This window comes from Ostrea edulis, chromosome 7 (genome assembly GCF_947568905.1).
Source record: "Ostrea edulis chromosome 7, xbOstEdul1.1, whole genome shotgun sequence".
NCBI lineage: Eukaryota > Metazoa > Mollusca > Bivalvia > Ostreida > Ostreidae > Ostrea > Ostrea edulis.
This window is the reverse complement of record NC_079170.1, coordinates 74,309,448-74,329,990: the sequence shown is the minus strand read 5'-3', so window position 1 is coordinate 74,329,990 and position 20,543 is coordinate 74,309,448. Positions and strand designations below refer to the sequence as shown.

Genomic DNA, 20,543 nt, shown 5'->3' with positions numbered 1-20,543 from the left:
TGAGGTACACTGATATGTAAAATGATCCTTGTTGCCCTCTTTTATAATTTTAAAAGCCTATCAATATTTGTCTTGTTCTTTGTATGCAAAGTGAAGATAACGAACAGTGATCAATCTCATAACTCCTACAAGCAATACAAAATAGATAGTTGGGCAAACACGGACCTCTGGACACACCAGAGGTGGGATCAGGTGCCTAGGAGGAGTAAGCATCCCCTGTTGACCGGTCACACCCGCCGTAAGCCCCATATCCTGATCAGGCAAACGGAGTCACCCGCAGCCAAAACCAGTGTGCCAAGAACGGCCCAACAATCGGTATGAAACACGTCAGACAGCACTTGACCCAATGCGAGGTTGCACCGACGAACCAGACCGCTGTCATACTGTACAATAATAATTAAAATGAGGAAAATCAGTAGTATTGTAAATACGGATAACTCCGTTTACCTGATAAGGATATGGGACTCACGGTGGGTGTGACCGGTCGACAGGGGCTGCTTACTCCTCCTAGGCACCTGATCCTACCTCTGGTGTACGCAGGGGTCCGTGTTTGCCCAACTATCTATTTTGTATTGCTTGTAGGAGTTACGAGATTGATCATTGTTGGTTATCTTCACCTTTCATACATTGTTTGCAAAACGAAATTATATCGAAATGAAAAATACTTTTCATCTCAAGAATAGGTATTCTATGATACATGTATCTACAATATCTGTGAAATAGCACAACATATTTGTTCATGTAGATAAGGGTCATTATCAAATTTTGCAGATTGTTCAGAGTTTGAAATGACAGGAAATATAAAGCTCTAAATTCCATTTTTTTTTTAAGCATAAACATTTTTATCAAACATTACGGTAAAACATATTAGATTTTGCAAACATGGGATGTGCCCCAAAGTGGGAAATACATATATGTGACACTGGCCTTCGATCTTTAGGAGAAAAAAGAAATGCAACATTTATTTGTGACGAGTTTACCTTTGTCAGGATTATCATAAGTATTTCATTTACATGTAGCACATGCATTCATGACCTTGGGGCTCAACTTATCGAACTCGAGATCGAACGCGGACTTTTCTATTATATTACATGTATTAAGTATGATACATATACATCGAAAAACAAACTCAAAGAAAAACATCAGTATTGTCTTTATCACCGTCGGGAACCCATGATGAATCTCGAATCCGTATGATTCAGATAAAGACACATCGTCGGCAACCCACGGTTGATTACGCTTCGTTCCTCTCTCCATCACCCGTGGGTCCATTCATTCCTACTCGCTCGTTCTCATGAATAAATATTTTAAAATATCGTCCAATCAAAGTAATCGTTATAGTAATGGAACTCTTCTGTTTTTAAAGGTAACACTAACTTAACTTTGCTATCACAGCAATTGCATACCGAAATTGGGCCGAAGGCGTCGTTTTCATTGGACAAATTCGCTTAGGGTTTTCCAAGAGCGCCCAATCAAATTGTCTAATTAATTATTCATGAGAACGAGCGAGTAGGAATGAATGGACCAACGGGTGATGGAGAGCGTAACGAAGCGTAATCAACCGTGGGTTGCCGACGATGTGTCTTTATCTGAATCATACGGATTCGAGATTCATCATGAAACGGAATCTATAGCAGGTCCAGGGAATTTTAGAGATATCATCTGGAATTTAAGTGTTACAGACAGACGGACAGTCAGAACCAAATAGATATCCTCTGGAATGAAGTGTTACAGACTGACAGCCAGACACAAATAGATATCCTCAGGATTTAAAGGAGCATGGACACCGTTCAGCTGAAAATTTTATTTCTCCATATTTATTGTTTACATTGCTTATCTAACTTATTTCTAATGGTCAACCACAATTTAATATCAGTTTTTGAGTTACAGATGAGATAATGCACCCACAATTCTTTGTTGTGTGAACAAAGGTCATGTCCTGTTTTTGTTTGCATATAGATTGCTTGATAGAAAATAGCATGTTTAAAACAAAATGAGATGTGTTAAACACTAGAAACCATTAAATTATGTTCAGAATTAACTTGTAAATTGAAAAATCTGCTTTAAACGAACTTTTACTGGCATATCTAGCTTATATGTAAACAAAAACAGGGCACGGGCCTTACTTACATGACAAAGAATTGCTAGGTCTGTATCTCCCATGTACCTCGAGAACTGACAATCAAATTTTTGATGACCATTAGTAATACCTTACCGAATCATTCTAAACATTAAGAATGGAAAAATAAAATTAGCAGCTCAAATCGTGTCCATGTCCCTTTTTAAGGTGCAATGTAGCTAGTACTCTATGCAATGGTGTCCTCCCAATATATTGAGCCTGTTGTTCAATTATGATATTTCATATGTTGGTGGTTATGAATAGTAGATGGCCCCTAATGGTTTCCAGGTCAAAGGTCAGTAAATGCAAGGCAGTACAATAAAAAAATTATTGGTATCTGCCCAATATCTTGAGAATACTTTTTTTTATAGTGATGCTATTCCATGCATGGGTTGGTCACTGGTTATAGAGACCTTTGGTAGTTTTCTGTTCCAAAGGTCACCTTGGAAGTGCAGTGCTCTACTCCATGCATTTGATGTCAGCTAAAAGGGTACATTATGCAATTTCTGTATGCTCAAACTTCAGAGAAAAGGGAAATTTTCCACCTTTAACCAATCACCAAAATTTTATGAAATATAATAAAGACGCAAATATTAACACATTGACAGCTTAATCGTGCCCTTGATGCATGACCCTGACACTCCCTTGATATGACTGTGGTAGTATAAAAATTAACACAAGTATACAGATGGCATAGCTGAGGAGATATATATGTTTTGCAAACAATTCTTGTTATGGTATTCATGTCCTTAATTCTTTATCTAGACATTGAAAATAGTTTACATGGCAATACAGTACATGTAATTTAGCTCGTTTATGGAAATGATTGCAAAATCTACTTGGTGTTTAGGGAGGGCCCTGGGGGGTCTTTGACATCCTTTGATGACAGTTGATAATACTGTATGTATTTTCCAAATTATCTAAATTCATCACTGAAATCCAACAAATTGTTGACAAAATGCCCAGATCTACAGTTTTCATACTACTATAGATCAATTGCACTACGTTTCACCATAAATCTTTTTTTATATATATTTTAAGAGTCTTTGATATGGACATCCTTTGATGGCAGTTGATTATACTGTATGCATTTTCCAAATTATCTAAATTCATCACTGAAATCCAACAAAAAAATCACTTTTTGGCAAAGTGCCAAATTATAATGCGTTAGTACAGAGGTAAATCGCAACCCTTCAAAATACCGTGAACTATAAATAATCAATGTTTCTAAACTGCATGAAAGTATAGCACTACACAAAAACTTAACACACTCTTTACCATAGGTGGATATAGATATTATAAATAAGGAGAGAATCTTATGGGGGATCGAGATTTATGGAGAGAATTAGTTGTCTTTTTAAATTTTTTATATACCACAAGGACAAAAGATGGGTAAAACGGGATGAATTTTGCAGTTCAATTAGCCCCCATAGACTGCTGTCGGGTTTCCATGACAAAGGATGGTAGAAATTTGGTGCTGGGTTTAAAATTATGTAAGATGGTGCAAGTAAAGTTAATACTGTGAAAATCAAAGAAATCTGTGACATTGAGTGACCAGACCCTAACTGATTTCTTTGATTTTTATATAGAATTGATCTTAATTAAGTGTTTCAGACAGACAGTCAGAACAAAATAGATATCCTCTGAATTTAAGTGTTACAGACAGACAGACGGTCAGAACCAAATAGATATCCTCTGAATTTAAGTGTTACAAACAGGCAGACGGACAGTCAGAACCAAATACATGTAGATATCTTTCCACTGAAGGACAAAAACAAACACATTTTTAAGGGAAAAAAATCTTAGTCGAAAATACTATGCAAGTATATATAACTTACTGTATTAGTTGATCTTAGCCCTAATTAGTTCTCCGTAAAACATTTCTCCAAAATCTAAACCGAAATTGGGAGGGGAGAGCCAGGTGTTATGAGGGCAAATCTGCAATATATTCATGTAAAACTGCTTCGAAGCACAATTAAGGTTCCAGTATTGGCAGTGAGGAAGCAGATCCCAATCTAAGTACAAGAATGTGTATTATGGTATCACATAGAAACAACGAGAAATCGCAACCCTTCAAAATACCTTGAACTATAAATAATTAATGTTTCTAAACTGCATGAAAGTATAACACTACACAAAAACTTAACATTAAACTCTTAGTCGTTAAACATCTATCTCATCACAAGATCACTATTCGTAGTTTTTACCTTTCATTTGCAGTAAGTGTCGTATCAACTGTTTTTCTTAATGAAAAATTATATTTTACAATGGAAAAATATTTGTAGAGATTTAAAAACGATTAAGTCGAGAACAATGCCCGTATCTTATAAATTCACCAAATTCCTGATCATTCAAATCAGAGGTAGGGGTCAGCAAATTCATCTTAGAAGCTTGAAAGTGGTAGTGACTTTCTCAGTCAGCCTCTGAGTCCTGCTTGTGAAGTTCATTGGTAGGGAGCAGAGGTCATGAAATGAACAATTCTTGCACCTATTAACATGATTAAAGCTTCATGATTAATTGTATATTGTTTAAAATCCTGCTTGAGAATATTTCACTCATGTTTCATAATTGTCAGTGAAGGTCTGCAAAATGTAGGCCTATGTACACCTTTACAGCACTTGCGGCCCTTCAGCAGGGAGGGATCTTTATCGTGTCATACCTGGTGTTACAAAGGGACTCTGTTTTTGCGCTCTCATTCAAGGGACCACCTCATTAGTCGCCTTTTATGACAAGCAAGGTGTAATAAAGACCTATTCTAACCTGGATCCCCCACGGACTAAAGCTGCATGAAATTGTAAAGATAAAGAACAGTGGTCAATCCAGAAAATGGCAAACACAAGCCCCTACCAGGACCCTAAGTGGAGCCAGCATTCCTGTTGATCAGTCATGCCTGCCACAAGTCTTGGTAAATGGAGTATCCCTAACGGTCAAGATCACGATAAGGATTCACTGTTACAGGATTTATTGTCAAATTTCTATACCAGCCAATGATTCTCAAAAGAGCACATCACTTTTTCTTGATATTGCATTATCAATTTCCCGAGGAAAATGCCTGCCTATGAATATTTATAAAGATAATTGCAGTATTCATGGCATGAAGAATCTTCATGATTTTGTTTCTTTAAGCCAAGATTCAAGCAAATGTATTTCACTCAAATGTGCCCTTGTACAGCTATTCATTATTTGTACATAAAATGTATTTAATGAATGAGCCAATCAGTAAAGTACAATCCTTGAAATCCCTGAACTTTCCTGGAATTCGGAATTTCATTTTGCAGGGTTATAGACATGATCTTATTGTACAATTCACCGAGTCTTTTCATATTCAGTTTGCATCTTCCTTATGGTCATAAGAGCTTTAAATATAGTCTTGCGATCTTCTCTATTGAGGTAATTGTAGCGATCACTATAACAAAAAACGGGACGTTCTTCCCAATCTAGCTTCAGAGGTCCAGGTCTGTTAGCAGGTCGTTCTGTCATTTTTCTCCAAGTCACTTTTGGAACTTCAAAATGAGTAAATCTTACCTGAAAAAAAAAATCAGGATATGATTACATGTATTATTGTGCAGTACACCTGTCAAAACATCAAACTGTAAATTGAATATCAATAAGAACTCCACAAATATGGTAAAATACTGTTACATGTAAGAAGTACTTTTTATAACAAGAAGCCTTACCAGTCACCTGAGTATTGGGTAAAAGTATCACTAGTCTAAAGGAATATGAAATTTTAATGCTCTGCATATTAAAGCTAACTTTTAGTGTTCAGCAGCAGTATAAAACAAGATGAGGTCTTAAAAACACAAAACTTTCTATTTTGGAGTAACCCTACAAAACCCTAGTTTTGGTGCATTCTTTTCTGCTAACCATGCATTTAGTTTTTATACAGAAATTTTAAAGAAGTATTTATATGATGAAGACAATATTCACTATGATAATTCTGGCCCCGTTCTGGAACTGAAACCCCTACTACTAGGGTTATGAAATTCATAATTGTGATATTGGGGTACCAAGTTCCTCTAAATATCAATTTAGTGTCAATGTGATTAATGTCAATATTAAAGAAGTTATCTAAATGTTTTACATATAAACACTAGTTTGGTCCCACCCTGATGAGAGAAAATCTACCTAACGTTTATGAAATTTACAATTTTGGTAGAGGCTTTCCTGTTCTAAATGAATATGCATTTAGTCTTTCTAAAAGATTTGCAATTGTACATGTAAATAAGATATTTGAAAATTGATCAATTTTGGACAGCTTTTGCCCTGCCCCCAAGGTCCCGGGAGTGCAGGAGTTCTGAAATCTATGATTCATCTCCACCTTGCCCCAAGATGCTTCAATTTTGAAAAGAATTGGAAAGGTTGTTAGTTATCAAGAAAAAAGTTAAAAATATTCGATTGTTAATGCATGCTCCACAGCGACGGACACACAATAACTGCAAGAGGTCACCAATGTGACTCAGGTGACCTTATATTGACGCACAGTGACTTGTGTGACCTAAATTTAGTTTCAGATACACTATACAAGTCACAGTGGCTCAGTGGGTAGAGCAAAGGGTTCGAGTCGAGTTTGTGTCTTATCCAACCAAAGACGCACAAATAAAATGGAGATAGTGGCTGCTCCTTTAGGAAGTTCCCAGCATTTAGAAATAAGAGTCAAGAGTCTTATAAACCAAGAACATGTTTCACAGTGAAAGTTGACACATTAAAAATAAACTCTCACTGCTACAAAGTTTGGATGATTTCATGCAACTGAGTATATTATGATCCAGACTTTACTATATTTGGTTATATCATTCTTAATAGAGGTTGCTCTCACCCTCTCTTAGATTGTACGTGACATACTTTCCCCATCAGACACATGAAGTGACTTATTGAAGTTTGAATGTTCTAGGCTTCATAGTATCCAGATTATCGGAGCTACACATGAAGAAGCTAAAAGATGCACACCTTCACAATTACATAACAGGACCTGTTACCTACAAGTACAATGTATTTACATGTACATGTATACTTAGTTGTGTACTGTAAAAGATTAACAAGAGGCCCATAGACCTTATTTGTCACCTGTGTACAGGTATGACTAGTCCCAAGCAGTGCTCGAGCTGGGCGAATTTTATTCAAAAATGGCGGGAAAAAAAATGAAAGTGACGAAAATCCCCTTTTGCAATAAATTGTATTTTAAATCCTTTGTCAGTGACGCATTATCGCCTATTTGTTTATGCAGTCAAAATCTGTTTATTCAGTCAACGCGTGTGACCGGAAATCTCGCGTCACTCCAGTCCACACAGAGCTGGTCAAAGCCTCAGGTAATTTATGGCTGCAAAAAAGTCGGTGATTATGTAATAACGTACATCGGAAAGCCGCGTTTACCCTGCTGTGGTCAATTGTTTAACATTTAAAGTCTTACTCATTATCGTTTTTAAATCATCTGCACATTAATGTCTATTCTTAACCAGAGAACCGAACGGTAATTAAATTGGCCGTATTATTGTGTATAATGTATATATACATGAATACATCAATTGTTTGTTTTTGCGGCCAAACTCGTTGATTACAAGATTTTGATTTTTGATGTGTTTGATTTTAGTTCGAATATTTCATAAACAATGGGGTCGGTGACCGTCGGTCACCATTGATATGGACATAGCAATTTTAATAAATAATTTTCTTTGAAGTTCGGTGCGCAACAGTATAAAAATGCCAATTTCATAAGACTATGCACCCTATTCTATTTTGACACTAAACTTGTAGCTTCTGACCATAGTCAGGCTAAAATTTAAAAAAAATAACTATGTTTGGCTTTACAGTCAACCCCACCTGCTTAAACATCTGATTTGTGTCCAAATTGCAAAACCTTCCATACAAAAACGGAAATTTAATAGGGAATGGTTGAGATACGACTCTAAATTGGGCTTGATGTTTTGTGACATCTGTATTTCCGGCAATGCACACAATGTTTTCACTGAGGGGTGTAGCATCATGAAGTTAATATTTATATGATTTATTATCTGAATTTTGATTTCCATAATAGAATTTATCCAACAAATCAACTTCTCATTATTTCAGAAAGAAGTGTTTAGGTATGGTAGCTGGATATGATTAAGTAATGTAACTGATTCAAAATGCTAAAATAAGTGTAATGAATAAAATAATATATAATATGATGGAAATAATTGTAAAGCATGTGAATTCTGGTCCAGTAGGAGCACTGGTCCCAAGGCCTATGAAATCTAGAAAAATATTCTTATTTTGAATACTAATATTCAACAAAAGTACATGGATAAGTTTTAAGATCATATTTTTCTTTTAAATGCCCTTGAAAGTGCCTATATTGGTGGAAGGCTTTACATGATATAATCTACACAATATGACTTATTTGGACCCACTCTAGAGAAGGTACCCTGGGATTGCAAAATTCACAAGTTATGTACATCCTTTTCTGCTTTTCCTAAATATCCATTTAGTTTTCATACCATATCAGCAAACTTTGTGAAGTATGTCAAATGATAAAGAATATATAATCACTATAATAAATTTGTCTCAACCCTAGAACCAAGCCCCAGCCCCCTGGGATCATGAAATTTACAATTTTGGTAAAGGAGTATTCACTCCTTCTAAATATCTATTTAGTTTCAATTTAGCATCAATAGTAGTTTTCTCCAAAGCAAGCTTATTTATCGATAAAACGACCTCCATGATGACCATAACAAACAACGTTTATCATTTTAACGAAGACCGTAGATTATGAATTTAATGACTGTATACTATATATCGAATTTAGTATACTTGTTATGTATTAAAATCAATATAATGCATTTTGAAGCCGTCAAAATAGCCATGGTTTTGCATCACAACAACCCCGCTAAGTAAACCAGTAATGGCGCCTTTTTTGTATGAGTTATTAGGAAGGTTACTTTCACTTCTTGAATCCTAATTCAAAATCAGAGTATATAGTCCTCATAAATATTTGTTTCATGCATCATACATGTACTACAAAACTTGGAGGTTGTTTTATCAATAAATATACTTGCTTTGGAGAAAATACAGTAACTAACATAAACAAGAGGCCCATGGGCCACATCGCTCACCTGAGTCACCTTGGTCCATATCTGAAGACTTTCCATATATATTTGCATTTAAAACCTTAGTCCCTATTATGGCCCAAACTACCCTTTGCAAACTTGAATCTACACTATGTCAAAAAGCTTTCATGTAAATGTCAACTTCTTTGGCGCAATGGTTCTTGAGAAGAAGATTTTTAAAGCTTTCTCCTATATTTGTATGTAAAACTTTGACCCCCCCCCCCCCACTTGTGGCCCCATCCTACCCCCGGGGGCCATGATTTGAACAAACTTGAATCTGCACTATGTCAGAAAGTTTTCTTGTTAATATCCGCTTTTCTGACTCAGTGGTTATTGAAAAAAAGATTTTAACAATATATTTGTATGTAAAACTTTGATCCCCCTTTATGGCCCCATCCTACCCCCGGGGGCCATGATTTGAACAAACTTGAATCTGCACTATGTCAGAAAGTTGTCATGTAAAAATCAGCTTTTCTGGCTCAGTGGTTCTTGAGAAGAAGATTTTCAAAGATTTTTGCTATATATTTGTATGTAAAACTTTGAGCCCCTATTGTGGCTCCATTCAACCCCCAGGGCCCATGATTTGAACAAACTTGAATCTGCATCATGTCAGGAAGCTTTCATGTAAATCTCAGCTTTTCTGGCTCAGTGGTTCTTGAGAAGAAGATTTTTAAAGTTTTTCCTATATATTTGTATGCAAAACTTTAACCCCCCTTGTGGCCCCATCCTACCCCCGGGGGCCATGATTTGAACAAACTTGAATCTGCACTATGTCAGAAAGTTGCCATGAAAAATCAGCTTTTCTGGCTCAGTGGTTCTTGAGAAGAAGATTTTTAAAGATTTTTGCTATATATTTGTATGTAAAACTTTGATCCCCTATTGTGGCCCCATCCAACCCCCAAGGCCCATGATTTGAACAAACTTGAATCTGCATCATGTCAGGAAGCTTTCATGTAAATCTCAGCTTTTCTGGCTTAGTGGTTCTTGAGAAGAAGATTTTTTAAGTTTTTCCATATTTGTGTGCAAAACTTTGATCCCCCCTTGGGGCCCCATCCTTTCCCCAGGGGCCATGATTTGAACAAACTTGAATCTGCACTATGTCAGAAAGTTGTCATGTAAAAATCAGCTTTTCTGGCTCAGTGGTTCTTGAGAAGAAGATTTTTAAAGTTTTTCTTATATATTTGTATGTAAAACTTTGATCCCCCCTTGTGGCCCCATCCTACCCCCGGGGGCCATGATTTGAACAAACTTGAATCTGCACTATGTCAGAAAGTTGTCATGTAAAAATCAGCTTTTCTGGCTCAGTGGTTCTTGAAAAAGATTTTTAAAGATTTTTGCTATATATTTGTATGTAAAACTTTGATCCCCTATTGTGGCCCCATCCAACCCCCAAGGCCCATGATTTGAACAAACTTGAATCTGCATCATGTCAGGAAGCTTTCATGTAAATCTCAGCTTTTCTGGCTCAGTGGTTCTTGAGAAGAAGATTTTTAAAGTTTTTCCTATATATTTGTATGCAAAACTTTAACCCCCCTTGTGGCCCCATCCTACCCCCGGGGGCCATGATTTGAACAAACTTGAAACTGCAATATGTCATGAAGCTTTCAGGTAAATTTCAGCTCTTCTGGCCCAGTGGTTCTTGAGAAGAAGATTTTTAAACGACCCCATCCTATTTTTGCATTTTTGTGATTATCTCCCCTTTGAAAGGGACATGGCCCTTCATTTGAACAAACTTGAAAGCCCTTCACCCAAGGATGCTTTTGGCCATGTTTGGTTGAAATTGGCCTAGTAGTTCTGGAGAAGAAGTCGAAAATGTGAAAAGTTTAACAGACAGACGGACAGACAGACGACGGACAAAAAGCGATCAGTAAAGCTCACTTGAGCTTTCAGCTCAGGTGAGCTAAAAATACTCTACTAGATAGTGATAATTATCGTAAAATGATGCGATTGAATAGTCAATCATTTGAAATTGTGATTATAAAATTCTTATCGATGAAGTCAGCTGCCATTTTTGATGACCGTGATATATACTACGGTCATCCGCTTGTATACAGTGATGGGGGGGGGGGGGGGGGAGCAGGAGTCCATAAATTTACATTTTATGTCCCCGCTTGTCCCAATCATGCTTCATACCAAATTTGAATAGAATTTGAACATAGTTATCAAAAAGAAGTTAAAATGTTTAATTCTTCACTCATTTAATAATCTAATTTATTTTATCTAGTGGGCAATGTACTGACATTCTCAACAAATAGACTGAATATCATATGATACACGAAACACAAAAAATAAGCAGATATTCATATGGTCAAAATAGTTTGATTTTAATTCGAGGGTTAATAATTTAGTCTATAGAGCTAGGTTACTTTTATTTTACATACCCATGTTTTATCAATTGTAATACCAAGTATTCCTTCACATCGAAAGGACTTCTGCAGGTAAACCAATAGTTCTCCAATATGCTGTGTCCATGACGCGTGGTCTCCAATAGAGGATTTTGGGGATGGTGCAGGCTGTTGAATATATTTATACAATGTATATATATATATATATATATATATATATGTGTGTATCACAAAGCATTCATTGTTCGATCACTGTTCATTCATTATTCACTCATCGTTCAGTCTGTTTCTTCATTGTCATTCAGATCTCGGGAGCGATGAATTTTTTTACAAACGATTTCCCTAACAACGACAAAGTGAACAAAACATTTCTCTACCATGATGGACACATATGCTTGCTTAGTCAATTTAAAATTCAAATTTCACACACTTAAAAATGGTATTGCCATTAACAAACTAAAAACAGGGATGGGATTAAAACTGCTAATAATTGACCAATCTATCAAAAACTGCAGATCTGTAAGAGAGACTAAATGCATACTTTAGTACTGTAGAGCATGATGGCTTCTACAAACTCGTTTGATCAATATTTAGCCGTCTTTACCCCAACCCTACAGATGAATGAGACCTGAAATATACAGTCAATGTCTTCAAGATGTTTCATACCAAATTTCAAAAGAATTGGAATGATAGTTATCATGAAAAGGTTAAAACTGTTCCACCATGATGAATGCAGACCAAGAGCAATTGGTCACCTGATTGACCTAAATATCAAAACTTTACATACCAATGATTTGTCTTCTGTGTCAGTTTTCTGCTTTTTCATTGGAGGATATGGCATAGAGTCGTTCTCCGAAATGACCTTCAAATGATTTTTTTCCCTTAAATATGAATGAATCTTAACACTACTTATAATAATAAAGGTCCATGGCCACATGGTAAATCTGTATAGCTTAAATCAATTTTAAGGAGTCACTTATACATGTACAAAACATTGAAAAAAAAAAATATATATATATATATATATTAAAAACACTACCTAGAGGCCCATGGGCCATATTGCTAATCTAGATACAGGAGTTGAACAAATGAATTTAGTCTACATGAAATGTATTGCACTATGTATCCTAAAGGTTCTTACATATATGTAGCAAGACAATTTGAATACATTATCCTACATGTATATATTACAAATGATAAACTTTGAACTACTTCCACCCTAAAACTACACTACCTGGAAATATTTGCATAATGTGGAACCTGTATATTAATTAGCTTTAATTGCCCTAGTACTTGGAGTTCTGGTAGGAACAAAATATGAACCTACACTACATGTGTATTATATTACCAGTGTTCTTGAAATGGATTTGACTGCTTAAAATTTCATCGGACCATTAAAGTTCACGGTTCATTTCATTATTTGGACTTATAAAAATCTTGAAATGTTTGATACCACAGAAGACTCTGGACTATAGATGCATATTGAATTTGATAATCTGTACCCATGTTGTTCTCAAGGATTATTCAATGATTTTTCCTAATACTAGTGAAAGGTGAAGATAACGAACAGTGATCAATCTCATAACTCCTATAAGGAATACCAAAATAAAGAGTTGGGCAAACACGGACCCCTGGCTATACTAGAGGTGGGATCAGGTGTCTAGGAGGAGTAAGCATCCTCTGTCGACCGGTCACACACACCATGACCCTATACATTGATCAGGTAACGTCAAACTTTGTGAAGCATAAATCTAAACTACATGAAAATTGATTCAACAATTTGTACTCTTGTGCTTCTTGAGGACAATATTTCCAAGTATTGGGGTTTAGCTCTCATCCTGAGGAACATGGTATGAAAAATAAAAGCAGAAAAAAAGACACCTCTATGTAGGATGTTTGCATATTAACATGTATAAGCTATTTCCCAATGTCCTACTGCAGAGAAAAATCTACGCACTACATTGGATGAGACAAGCAAAGAATATGAGACCATGTACTCAGCCAAGATTAGATGGGATACAAAATGGAAAATGGCTTGGACAGATCTTAACCGCTTTGTAAAATAAACATCATTTAGATCGACCTGCAGTAGGACATATGATATTGATCACTGTTCGTTATCTTCACATTTCATCTGTTATATGAATTCTTGGTGGGGACTCACGGCTCGGGAGAATATAAACTATGACAGGGAATTAAAGTCATTATATTCTGCCAAGGATCCATATAACTAATAATATGTATAGTGCTGTCAGTTTCATAGGCAAGATTACAGAGTTCTCGCCGTCAGCACCCTCAGGTAACAACCTTGTTTGTATAAACAAGAGGACTACAGGCCTCTTCGGTCAATTGAGTACTAAGCTAAGAGTATCATTCATTGGTCTCGAGGGCTACGAAATCTAATATTCAGCAACAGTATAAAACAAGATGTGTTCTTTTAACTTCAATGCCATCAAAAGTGCATACACTGATGAAAAGCTTTATATAGTATTATCATGTATTAACATTCAACAATATGACTAATTTAGACTCATCCTAGAGTCAAAACCCTGCAGTTACAATCTTCATCATTTGTTTGTGTATCCTTTTCTGCTATTCCTAGATATCCATTTCGATTTTACGTATCCGCAAACTTAAAGAAGTCATTCAGATCATTATAATAACTTGGCACCACCCTGAAACAAAACCTCAGGCTACCTCTAGAATCATGAAATTTACAATTTTAGTAAAGGACTACCCACTCCTTCTAAATGTCCATTTAGTTACAATTAAATATTGACCATCGCAGTGGTCTAAAGATAGAGTGTTCACCTCCCATGCAGAAGGTCAGGGTTCGAATCCTGGCCACAATAGACCTAAGTCGTTAAAACAAGTAGTGCCAAACGCTCGGCATCAGGTGTGAATGTCCCGGGTCCTCCGGTGTGACCTTAAAAACGGATGTCCCTTGTCACAGCAGGTGTGACACGCTAAAAAACCCTCACTACTCAATGGCTGTAAGCTCCGAGCATATAGGCTTAAATTTGAAGCGCCCTTCAACGGTCTTGGTGACGTCTCCATATGAGTGAAAAATTCTCAAGAGGGAGGTTAAACAAGATACAATGAATCATTCAATTAATTTAGTATCAACAGCATTAAAGCATGCAGATATCATTTAAATGTTTTTACCCCACATCTGAGGCCCCGGGGGTGCAGGAGTCCTGATTTAGAAAGTTACAATTTTTGTCTCCCTTGTCCCAAAAATGCTGCATTTATACCAAATTTGAAATTAACTGGAATTCTAGTTATCAAGAAGAAATTAAAAATGTTTAATTGTTAACGCACATGGACGTTGCATGACAATGGACACTAACCAATTGCAATTGGTCACCTAAGTTTACTCAGGTGTATATATTTGACCACACAATTCAAATGTTCCATGTTTTTTGGAGTGGACATGGGTAGATGTCTTCGTCTTCATACAATTCAAAACTTGATCAATTTCATTTACTTTATCACTCAAAAGTTACATAATACTTACCTCACATACACAGATAACTGGTGTGTCTGTCTGTCTATCAAATCGAGAACAAATGATGTCTGCTCTGGATGAACATGTGTGACCCATTATCAATGTTTTCTCCATACTAATGAATGGCTGGCTCCTGAAACAACAAGACACCTATGGGTCATATTGCTCACCTGAACACCAAGGCATTAAGTGTGAATTTGTAATCTACCCTACCTGAGGTTGTTCAATACATTATATATTGATATTTATAACAATTTTAAGTTGATAGGAATATTTTTCCAGAGCAGCTCATACACCATATAAGTAAAATTTTTTAGTGAGACACAAATTTAGCAATATTTTCATAAAATTTGGTATACATGTATATATAATTCCAAAAAAGATAATTATCACCCCATCGTCACAACCCACAGTTAACTGTTTCATTCGGAGTGGAATGAAACAATAACCTGTGGTTTGCGATGATGCTATCACCCAAGATGTGAAATGAATTGTCAGCGAGATTCAATTTTAGCAATCTCATCACTCTCGCTAATAATGCCAAAATTAATCCTCACTAAATATTCTGCTTATATGACGGTATTCCAAAGTCATATAATATAAACTCAATTTGTTTTTCATGCAGAGCTCCAAATACGGTGCGTAACAGCAAAAATACTCATTTAATTTTACCAAATACCCATTTACGCTGAAAATCATGCGTACAATTATGCATTAGCGAATTTAAATATGCTTTACACCCCCAAAGAAATGCGTACTCGTGATACATGTAGTATAATATAAATACGAATGATCTATTTATATGAATTGATTGAGGTTAGTCCAGAGTTTGATCATACATGAAATAGCTAACACTATGAAATATGTTTGGATGACAATCACAATTTTGAAAGTTTGGAAGATTTAACTCAAAACAACTATATAGTCCTACTTGTTACACTTTTTTCTTAAAGAGGTAGTGTGCTGTCAAAATCACAGAAAAAAAATCTTGTATTATCAATCATGGACATACGATTGGTGCTAAAAACATGGCACAGAAAATATCACCGGATTAACAATACCTCCTCTGTTAAACTTTGACTTAAAGTTTTTACTGAAAGGCCGCTAAAGCAGCACTGTCTCAATAAGTATTTAAAGTGGGTCGATCCTCATGTGACTTATCAATATTAATGGTTAAAAGTGCAAAATCTGTATTAATTTCCATTCAATATAGTTAAATTTAATTATTACCCAAAGAAAATGTGTATGTTGCCACATTTTTAAAGATGTCAGACATAAAAAAAAAAAAAACGGAAGTATATGTTAACATATTTTGTTATACAGAATAATTAAAATAGATAAAAACTTGTTGAAATGACAAATTTAAAAAGAAAAAAAAAGTTAATTGATAAATATGTATAAATTAATTGTAGTTATTAGAGAAATCATACATAATAGACATACAGTAGAAGAAATACCAAATAGGAGTTAATGCCCTTGACAAATTTTTTTTTAATTAATACAAAGAATTGATTATCTATGGAAAATATAAACTTTTTCAAAATCAATAGTTTACCAATTTTTTTTATTTTATGCAGTGAATAAAATTCCTCTGAAAGATTATTATATTTCTATCATGTGCAAAGTTTAATTTGATAAAGATTTTTGCAAAAACCTATGACATCACACGAGGATCTATTAACCTTTTAAATAGCATTAGCGAGAATGGGAGTCACACATTTATTTGATACTTGTATATTTATGGGGGAAATCCTTTGTAGTTCTTTTGATCAAAACTCTTTATTGTCATTGCGATTTTTAAATTTATCATTGAAGTATTGAAATACATTATGTCAGACACCCAGTCACATGATTACGATCCAATTTTGTATTAGTGGCAAAACGGCCAAGATAATCAGTAAATTACAAAATACTCTTTTGACTTTTTCTGAAATTTAAGCAAAATACTCATTGATTTGAAAATCAGGGGGTAAATACTCTTTGTGCTAAAAAAGGGAGGGAGAGAGTAATTGTAGAGTGGATGGGTGTTAAAAATCATTCTTATCATATATGTATCTTAATTTAGACCAAAAATAATAATTCTTGAGTTTCTGTTAACATCCGGCACAAAATTAGTCTAAGAGTAGATGCAGGTAAGATATGAATTATATTTTATCTCCAAATTAATTCTCATAATACACAAAGAAACATCCTCATCACAATTTCCAACCAAAATTATATCCCCACCAAAACTTGGCTATCTGTCAGATACAACCATATTTTACAGTGCTGATGTCAAAGTCTTTTTTTGTTTTTGTTTTTTTTGTTTTGCAGATGGTAAGCTGACCAAAGAACACAGATTTAAATTATGTAGTCTTTTTTCTACTTACAAAGTATTAAAGCCAAACAACTGCAGCAACTTTTCAAACAAGATCTGGTATTTCCACTCGGAGATTTTTTTCTTGGGTGTTTTAGTTATAATATCCTGTAGGCAGAAGCAAATTTCATGCAGCTTTACAAACAACCTGCAAAAAATAACAATATCTTTTACCGATTGACTAATCAATGAAATAGCCATAGTTACGCTTCACCTGATGTTCCTTGAGTCTATAAGGATGTTACAATACTCAAACAAATTCTTGTTAGTATCATATTGTATAGAGATGGAATATACAGATATAGCACTGAATAATTTCATGCTAAAATCATGATCGACATTTAGAATGGCATAAATGCACAAGTTTCTCATGGAAATTCAAAAAAGACACAATTTTACAACTTTAAAATACTCCAAAAGTTTTAAAATTTTTGTTTCATGTTAATCTGAACTCTGTTCATTTTTGTATTTATCATATGTCTTTTCTTCATGTTATATTATATATACACACAAATAATAATCATGATAATTAATCAAATATGTACATGAAGTATCATGTTGAAGTAAATTGTCAAATAATTTTGAGCGTTGAATTTTTAGTAATTGTGGTACCTTTAATGTTCCAGTACGGACAAGTGAAACTCAATACACACTTGCCCATCGGGCAGGTGAATCTTTCAGTAGAAAATATGATTATCATAATAATTGTGTTCATGATCAACATCAAAATATTAGAAAGTAAAGTCCAACTCCATACATTGTTGTTATCTTTAATGAATCGTCAGATTATAGCAAAGCCGAAAGGCCCATTCTAGTAGATCACACTGTATCACCAATTGACAGAGAGAGATAATCAGAATTTTTGGATGAGAGTCTGAAATATTTCGGACAACTAAGTTTTTCATTTGGGCAGGTAAAACTTCCGAGTTAACTTGGGCAAGTGAGATGAAAAGTTAATGTCTATCTCTACTCATCATGTTAGTTTAAAATGTTGTCAGAACTATAAATCAAATCAAAGAGATTGTGGTTAACCTCATTCCTGTTTATCAATTATGCATAGTATCACCTTTATCATTGTTTATCACAAGAGTGGGGCCACAGTGTAAACTTTGGAATTTATATTTATAATTATGTTTACCATGCCTCATGTGGTTCCTGCTAGTGGTAGACCTCAGCATAAATATGGCTTCTAACAGTAAAATAACTTACCAGTGCATGTTAATCATCCCTTCTCCTTCATTTACTTTCAATGTCATCATCTGATTTTTATCCGGATGCCATTTTTTGGTCAATTTCTCGACTGTCCCCTTTCTCTCTGGGATGCCGTTCAAAGATTCATGATCGAATTCAAAATCACAAGCATTTACTAATGTATCTACCTTTGCAAGAGCATTACTAGAGAGACGGATTAAACACCATCTACTCGATAAAATGTTGAATATATCGTCTTTCACAAAACGAATATCTAGTTTATCAACAACATGATGGGTCCATTCACATGATGCACGACTTGGAACATAATTCTCGTTGGAGCTTGGCGAGATAGACCAGGTTGTGGAGTTCTTCAAAACACCCGACAACACGTTTGGAGAATTTGATGCCATTAAGCAAACCGTCCAGGGTAACAGTCCTCAACAGCTGGTCAATGCGCGGTGTGGTAGTTTCGCTTTTACTTTTATCCAAGAATTTCGATCCCGATGTAAATTACTAAATTACCGACAGACATCCTCGTTTTACATATATATACGCACATGCTGTTTAGGTACGAATTTAGCAAACTAAAGGGACCTGTACTTGTTCCGATTAAAACAATATCACAATCACAAAATACAACAGTTTTTATTATTCTGTGTTATGATTATTTAGGGCTGTGGAAATCGGTCAGTGTCTTCGACCGTGTTTAGGTTCCGACATTTATAAAACGTAGTAGATTTATCGGGGTTTTTTGGCAGGTGAAAACTCTGGGATATTGTACTGGGATATTATAATGAAATCAACTTTTTAAAAAATAATCTTTATGTCTCCTATTTAGCCATTTGTACTATTTCCTATCATTTTTAATAAGGTGAAATTAATAAAATCGCCCAAATTTTAAGGATTTTTGGGAAAATTTAAGTTCTCTCAATAAAGTAATTCGAGAAATCAATAGATTTTGTCATTTATTTCTTCGGAAGTGGACGGAATCATTGTTTCTTTTATCGTTTAGTACATTCTCTTAAACAAGAGACCACGATTTACCTTAGATTTGAAAATTTTAGGGGGGGGGGGTTAAATCCGCCAATGTATACTGGTAATAATTTCGTGAAGTATTGTTAATCTTATATACATTTCTATTGAGTTTATTTTCAAGTTTCTAATCATAGTGTAGTTATCTCGTTTCGAATTCGTCACTACAAGATAAAACAATTGTTTAAACAATAACATGCCCAAGGCAAAGTATGAACGCCAACAACAGCAAAATAATTTATTCTCAAATTTTGATATTGTTGTATTAATGCATATAAGTAATTCGTAATAATACTATATAGAACATTGCACAGAGGCGGATCCAGGAATTGGGGTTAGGGAGCGGGGACTTTATGAGGCAGTGTATGGGTTCGGGGCGGTGCTCTGGTGGGGGCCCAGAGGGCGAATCCCCCGAAATCTCCTGAATTTTACAGATTTTATAGGGCTTGCAATATGTCTCATATGTAGTCATTTTTACTTTGATTCAGTCATTTTCGATAAGGTGAAAGTAATTAAATGTCGCAAATTTTAAGGGTTTTGGGGAAAAATATAAAGGTATAATTCAATAAATCAAAAGATTTTGTCATTTATTTCTCCGAGAGTGGAAGAAATTATTGCTTCTTTTTAGTGTTTACATTTTTCCCAACCAAAGACCACAATTTCCATTTGAAATTTTTTGGGGAGCACCCCCCCCCCCAACCCCCAGCTGCAGAACCTGAGATCTGTCAACTTATTTTTTTTATATTTTTTTTTTGGAGAGCTACAGTTCTGCAGCTAAGTTTCCCATTGACGGACTTCCAATCTGTATTTTGCTTTGATACATTTAAACATGTTGTTAATTAATCTAAAACATTTCAACATTGCTCTTTCATAGTTTATTCTTTGAGACCGCACTTTTCATTTT

The 20,543-nt window shown here is 35.0% G+C and overlaps 1 protein-coding gene across 2 annotated transcripts; it reads right to left on the bottom strand.

The window, feature by feature from the left end:
- Positions 1–5,064: 5,064 nt before the first annotated feature.
- On the bottom strand, positions 5,065–19,109 carry LOC130048499 (uncharacterized). 2 transcript variants are annotated; one of them, XM_056145345.1, is made up of 6 exons: positions 18,623–19,109; positions 17,427–17,561; positions 15,067–15,190; positions 12,337–12,411; positions 11,586–11,717; positions 5,065–5,644 (listed from the first exon to the last, which is right to left on the bottom strand). In XM_056145345.1, exons 1-6 carry the CDS (start codon positions 19,015–19,017, stop codon positions 5,426–5,428), a joined length of 1,080 nt encoding a protein of 359 aa, XP_056001320.1. In that variant the 5' UTR covers positions 19,018–19,109; the 3' UTR covers positions 5,065–5,425. The 2 variants fall into 2 exon arrangements, with proteins under 2 accessions (XP_056001320.1, XP_056001321.1); XM_056145346.1 differs by lacking the exon at positions 17,427–17,561.
- Between the last annotated feature and the right edge of the window lie 1,434 nt (positions 19,110–20,543).